Here is a 7500-nt window from a genome sequence, read left to right as displayed (position 1 = left end):
GATTAATTTTTTGATTGTTGTAATTATTGTATGAGAATAATTAACATTAACTTTTGTATTAAAAATTAAATATATGGTTGCCTGGGTGAAGTCTAGGAAACTTGATAGGCTGTGGGTTGTCAACCTAATAGTATTTAGCACACACACACACACACACACATAATTTATATATATATATATATATATATATATATATATATATATATATATATATATATATATATATATATATAGAGAGAGAGAGAGAGAGAGAGAGAGAGAGAGAGAGTCATGTTTTGAAATGCAAAGAAAGAAAGAAAGAAAGAAAACAAAATAAAGGAATATCAATATCATAACTCTAAAGACATAATTGTGTATTCCTTATCTTAATTTGCATTCTTCTTCTTCTTCTTCTTCGTTCGTGGGCCGCAACTCCCACGTTTCAACAGTACATGTACACGAGTGGGCTTTTTACGTCAGTGTATGACCGTTTTAACACCCACCCCCCCCAACCCCCACCCCCAACACCCCCCTCCCCACCACCACCACCATGTAGGGGCGGGCCATATTCCGTTTACGGGGGGAGGGTAATTTGCATTCCAAAACTGTATTCTGTGCTCTGCAAGCTGTATGCAGCAGCAGCAGCAGCAGCAGCAGCAGTAGTGGCTACTCACTAAGGATGCAAGTTTTCCCCTTCCAGCCTGCCACGCACTGGCACTGGTACTCTCCGATGAAGTCGATGCAGCGGCCGTAGTTCCGGCACGGGCTGGGCTCACAGTCATTCCGGTCTGATGAAAGGGAAGGGGAACACACGGGAAAGGATACATACAGAGGTATTATCCATTAACTAACAGATGAAATGGAAATGGATTGATCAAGGTACAGGATACATACAGAGGTATTATCGGATATATACAGAAGTATCATCAATTAACAAATGAAATGGAAATTGATTGATCAAGGTACAGGATACATACAGAGGTATTATCGGATACATACAGAGGTATTATCCATTAACTAACAAAAGACATGAGATTGATTGATGAAGGTACAGGATACACACAGAGTTATTATCGGATACATACAGAGGTATTATCCATTAATTAACAAATGAAATGAACCTGACTGATCAAGGTACAGGACACATACATTAATTAACAAATGAAATTAAATTGATTGATCAAGGTACAGGATACATACAGAGGTACTATCCATTAAACAAATGAAATGAAACTGACTGATCAAGGTACAGGATACATACGAGCTATTATCGGATACATACAGAGGTATTATCCATTAGCAAATGAAATGAAATTGATTGATCAAGGTACAGGATACACACAGAGGTATTATACATTACCAAATGAAATGAAATTGATTGATCAAGGTACAGGACACATACAGAGGTATTATCCATTAACTAACAAATGAAATGAAATTGATTGATCAAGGTACAGGATGCATACAGAGGTATTAACCTTTAATTACCAAATGAAATGAAATTGATTGATCAAGGTACAGGACGCATACAGAGGTATTATCCATTAACTAACAAATGAAATGAAATTGATTGATCAAGGTACAGGATACATACAGAGGTATTATCCATTAATTAACAAATGAAATGAAATTGATTGAGCAATGTATGCAAAATGGAAGTGGGTGGCCTGTAGATGCTCTGGCGAGTCTGCTTTCATGGATTCATTCTCTGTTTTGTTTTCAACCTTTTTTTTGTATATACTTTTCAGATAAAACATTTTGCCATGTCCACACACACACACACACACACACACACACACACACACACACACACATATATATATATATATATATATATATATATAGAGAGAGAGAGAGAGAGAGAGAGAGAGAGAGAGAGAGAGAGATGTGCTATACTCGACCTCGTGCTGAGAGACTGTGTGTGATGTGGAGTGAAGAGTCTTTTGAATGCAAGTGTAATTTCCAATGGGATTAATTCAATTAAGATGTATTGTAGTGTATTGTTTCCTTTTAAAAAATATTCATGTTTTATTTTTCAGTTGTGACACGAACAACTAAAATATACCGTTGACTATGACCAACTTACTGATATTGCAGAGAGCCCCCTCCCAACCCTCGGGGCAGATGCACTGGTAGCTGTTGACGCCGTCAATACAGGTGCCTTGATTTTGACATGGGTTGCTGGCACAGTCGTCAATGTCTGTGGAGGGAGAGAGAGAGACAGTGAGTGAGTGAGAGAGAGAGAGAGAGAGAGAGAGAGAGAGAGAGAGAGAGTTCAGTTTCAGTTTCAGTAGCTCAAGGAGGCGTCACTGCGTTCGGACAAATCCATATACCCTACACCACATCTGCCAAGCAGATGCCTGACCAGCAGCGTAACCCAACGCGCTTAGTCAGGCCTTGAAAAAAAAAGAAAAAAAAAGGTGAATAAATAATAGATAAGCTTACATAAATAAATAAACAAAAAAATAAATAATAATTATGATATAAAAAAGGTAGTAGTAATGATAATGATAATAAAATAAAAATAATAATAATAAATAAATAAATAAATAAATAAATAAATAAATAAGACAACAATGACGGTAAATACATGATGACAATAATGATGAGAGAGAGAGAGAGAGAGGTTAACTCTCTCCATACGAACGGCGAAAGAGACGACGTTAACAGCGTTTCACCCCAATTACCATCATCAAAATATTGCAAGTGGAAGGCTCTTATACTGAAGAGGTGAATGTTGACAAAGAATGCCACAATTCTGACGACGGAAGCTAAATGTTGGGTCATTCAGACACCCACAGGACATCCGAGGGGTCTGTGTAGAGGAGAAGAGAGGACTGGCCGTACTGAGTGAGTTAACGTTCGCTCACTACTGGAGGTGGAACTAAGAAATGGACATCAGGATTATTATGTGCGCAGTCTGTTGTCTTGTTTCGTCTGTCTGTCTGTCTGAATCGCTGGGTCGACACTAACAACAACAGTAACAGAATAACACAACTCACTCTCATGACAATAGGTCCAGGCAATAACAAAGCAATGACAACTCACTCTCATGACAATAGGTCCAGGTAGTAACAAAGCAACGACAACTCACTCTCATGACAATAGATCCAGGTAGTAACAAAGCAATGACACCTCACTCTCATGACAATAGGTCCAGGCAATAACAAAACAATGACACCTCACTCTCATGACAATAGATCCAGGTAGTAACAAAGCAATGACAACTCACTCTCATGACAATAGATCCAGGTAGTAACAAAGCAATGACACCTCACTCTCATGACAATAGGTCCGGCCAAACAACAAAACAATGACAACTCACTCTCATGACAATAGGTCCGGCCAAACAACAAAACAATGACAACTCACTCTCATGACAATAGGTCCGGCCAAACAACAAAACAAGGACAACTCACTCTCATGACAATAGGTCCAGGTAGTAACAAAGCAACGACACCTCACTCTCATGACAACTGGTCCAGGCAATAAGAAAGCAATGACAACTCAACAAACAACACAACCCCCTCATGACAATTGGTCCAGGCAGTAACAAAGCAATGACAACTCACTCTCATGACAATAGGTCCAGGTAGTAACAAAGCAACGACACCTCACTCTCATGACAATAGGTCCAGGCAATAACAACAAAACAACACAACTCACTCTCATGACAATAGGTCCAGGCAAACAACAAAGCAATGACAACTCACTCTCATGACAATAGATCCAGGCAATAACAACAAAGCAATGACACCTCACTCTCATGACAACAGGTCCGGCCAAACAACAAAACAATGACAACTCACTCTCATGACAATAGGTCCAGGCAATAACAAAGCAATGACACCTCACCCTCATGACAACAGGTCCGGGCAAACAACACACAAACAATGACACCTCACTCTCATGACAATAGGTCCAGGCAAACAACAAAACAATGGCAACTCACTCTCATGACAATAGGTCCAGGCAAACAACAAAACAATGGCAACTCACTCTCATGACAATAGGTCCAGGCAAACAACAAAGCAATGACAACTCACTCTCGTGACAATAGGTCCAGGCAATAACAACAAAACAACGACACCTCACTCTCATGACAATAGATCCAGGCAGTAACAAGGCAACTCACTCTCATGACAATAGGTCCAGGCAATAACAAAGCAATGACAACTCACTCTCATGACAAACAACAAAACAATGACAACTCACTCTCATGACAGTAGGTCCCCGCATAGCCAGGGGCGCAGGCACAGGAGAACCCCCCGTTGGGCTGGCTGATGCACAGGCCGTTCTTGCCGCACACCCCGGAGGAGATGAGGCGGAACCTGTCCACCGAGTCGTTGGAGCGGTTGTCGGAGGGGATGGAGATGGTGCAGCTGTCGATCACTGGCGATGGCAACAGAAAACCCCCCCCAGGGAGGATGATAAGGAGGAGGGGGAAGAGGAGGAGGAAGAGGCGGAGAAGGCGGCGAAGGAGGAGGAGGAAGAGGAGGAGAAGGAAGAAGAGAAGAAAGGAAGAGGAGAAGGAGGAGGAAGAGGAGGAAGACGAGAAGGAGGATGAGAAGGAGGAGGGGGAAGAGGAGGAGGAAGAGGAGAAGGAGGCGAAGGAGGAGGAGGAAGAGGTAGAGGAGGAGGAGAAGATGATGAAGAAGAAGGAAGAGGAGGAGGATAAGGAGGAGGGAAGAGGAGGAGGAGGAGGGGGAGGAGGAGGAAGAGGACAAGGAGGAGGAGGAGAAAGAGGAGAGGAGGCGAAGGTGAGGGGGGAGGAAGAAGAGAAGGAGAAAGAGGAGGAGAAGGGAGGAAGAGGAGGAGGTGGAAGAGGAAGTGGAGGAGGTCAAAGAAGAGGAGGAGGAGGAAGAGGAGGAGGAAGAGGTAGAGGAAGAGAAGGAGGTGGAGGAGGACAAGGAGGAGGAGAAGGATGAAAAGGAAAAAGAAGAGGAGGAGGATGAGGAGGAAGAAGAGGAAGAGGAGAAGGAGAAGGAGGAGGGAAATAGTCATTGACAGTGCCATCTAGCTACCAAGGTTCAAACACTCCACTGTCGGCCACCGCCCTTCCTCTGTCCCCTGGGCCTTGCATTTGGAATGAACTTCCTTCTTTCGCTTTCTTCGTCAGGTCTCCGCACCCAGCTCTTTCAAGTCCGGTCTTATAATGAAAACCCACCTCTCTCCAAAAGACTGCCTTTCCTCCCTCCCCTACCTCTTCCTTGTCTTCAGTTTCTCCAGTTTTTTTTAATATTTTTGTTTTTTTTAGTTTTGCATGCAGTATGGATGACTTGGTGTGAAAGCGCTTTGATTTGTCTCTCTGCACGCGGGATATCCGCGCGATATAAATACAAATACTATCGGTATTATTATTATTATTATTACTGCGCATATCCGCGTATGCGCGAGAATCTGAGAGAGAGGGCGAGACTGTGAGAAAAGGAGACAGACAGACAGACAGAGAGAGAGAGAGAGAGAGAGAGAGAGAGAGAGAGAGAGAGAGAGAGAGAGAGAGAGAGAACAGTGAACGGGAAAGGAATTGTAAAGAGAGCAGCAACTCAGCTGACATCTGTGTATGTTTTATTCGTCTAAGTGCGACGACACTGGCCAACTCCATTCTAGCCACGCTGGCACCACACGCCAACATTACATTACCATTCTTCTTCTTCTTTTCATTATTATTATTATTATTATTATTAGTCATTATTATTATTAGTCATTATTCATTATTGTTACTATCATTATTGTTATCACTACTGCTATCATTATTACTATTATTATTATCATTATCATCATCATCATCATCATCATCATTATCATTATTATTATTAGTAGTAGTAGTACTAGTAGTAGTAGTAGCAGCATTATCATCATTACCATTATCATTATTATTATCATCACTATTATTATTAATAGCATTATTATTATTATTATTATTATTATTATTTTAACATTATTGTTATTATTAATAGCATTATTTTTTAAAATTATTATTTTATTAACATTATTGTTATTGTTAATAGCATTATTATTATTATTATTATTATTATTATTATTATTATTATTATTATTATTATCATCATCATCATCGTCATCATCATCATCATTATTATTATTATTGTTGTTATTATTACTATCATCATCATCATCATCATCATTATAATAATCACTATCATCACTACTATTATTATCATCATAAATATCATCATCATCATCATCATCATCATCACTATAATTATAATTCATTCTCACCTTCACAGGTGTGGGCCGTGCAGTGGTCCCTGACGTCGGAGCAGTCCTTGCCGGTCCAGCCGTCAGGGCAATGGCAGAAGAAATCGCCCTGCACGTTGAAACAGCTGGCCCCGTTCTTGCAGGGGTTGGGGCTGCACGGGTCCACGTCCACCTGGGGACAGGGGGAGGGGGTGTGGGGGGTGGGGGGTGGTGGTTTCATGAAGTTTTTTTTGTGTTTTTTTTGGGGGGGCGGGGGGGGGCCGGGGATAAACCCTTTTATCAATCATCACCAGTGAGTTTCTAGAAATCTATTTACGTGCCTGCAAAGCCTGCATGTTCAGCACAGTCATGGAACCTCGCGGTTTTATCTGGTCTCATCCGATAAAAAAAAAAAAAAAGACTGATAAGAAGGTTTGCAGTAACAAAACCTGTGAGACCAACCCCCCCCCCCCCCCGCCCCCCCACCCCGCACTCCCCCCTTCCCCCCGAAAAAACCCCAAAACAAACAAACAAAAACCCCCCACAAAAAACAACAAACAAGCAAACAAACAAAAACTCCACCCCAACCAAACATCGGGCTACCAACCCACAAACAAAACCAAAACCCCACTCACCCACCACAACAACTACTACCACCACCACCACCACCACCACCACCACCCTCTCTCACCTCCCCCCCCTTCCCCTCCCACACCCCCCCCCACCACCATCTCTCCTCCCTGCACCCCTCCCCTCCTCCCCCCCCCACTTCCACCTCTCCTCCCTCTCCCTCTCTCTCTCTCACCTGGCAGAAGGAGCCTGTGTAGCCAGGTGCACACTGGCACTGGAAGGCGGCCAGGTTGTCGTGGCATGTGGCTCCGTTCTGGCAAGGGTTGCTGTCACACTCGTTGATCTCCAGCTGGCACTGCCGGCCCCGGTAGCCAGGCAGGCAGGCGCAGTAGTGGTCGTTGACCAGGTCCTTTAAAGGAAGGAATGAATGAAGGAATGAATGAATGGATGAAGGAATGGATGGATGGATGGGTGAGTGAATGAAGGAACGAATAAACAGATAGACGGATGGATGAATAAACATGTAACTAACTAACTGTGAATGAAGGAATGATAAATGACAAAATAAGCCAATACTAAATGAATAAACAAAAAAATAGACAGATAGACAGACAGACAGACAGACAGACAGATACATAGATAGATAGATAGATAAAGGTATAAAGGAATAAATAGATAGATGAATGAATAACCAATTATATAAATGAATAGATAGATAAACAAATAAATACATGAACAAATGACAAAATAGAT

General features: G+C 42.0%; 1 protein-coding gene across 1 annotated transcript in view; it reads right to left on the bottom strand.

Moving 5' to 3' along the window:
• Positions 1 to 7500, bottom strand: part of LOC143281261 (protein jagged-2-like) — a 244788-nt gene that overhangs the window by 21086 nt on the left and 216202 nt on the right. The window contains exons 10-14 of the mRNA XM_076586377.1: positions 6983 to 7156; positions 6220 to 6370; positions 4195 to 4371; positions 2066 to 2179; positions 650 to 767 (exon numbers count right to left, since the gene is read on the bottom strand). Coding sequence (XP_076442492.1) covers positions 650 to 767; positions 2066 to 2179; positions 4195 to 4371; positions 6220 to 6370; positions 6983 to 7156 — 734 coding nt within the window. The remainder of the gene's footprint in view (positions 1 to 649; positions 768 to 2065; positions 2180 to 4194; positions 4372 to 6219; positions 6371 to 6982; positions 7157 to 7500) is intronic.

This window comes from Babylonia areolata, chromosome 4 (genome assembly GCF_041734735.1).
Source record: "Babylonia areolata isolate BAREFJ2019XMU chromosome 4, ASM4173473v1, whole genome shotgun sequence".
In the NCBI taxonomy this organism is placed as follows: domain Eukaryota; kingdom Metazoa; phylum Mollusca; class Gastropoda; order Neogastropoda; family Buccinidae; genus Babylonia; species Babylonia areolata.
Note: the sequence above shows the minus strand (reverse complement) of the source record. Positions and strands in the feature narration are given on the sequence as shown.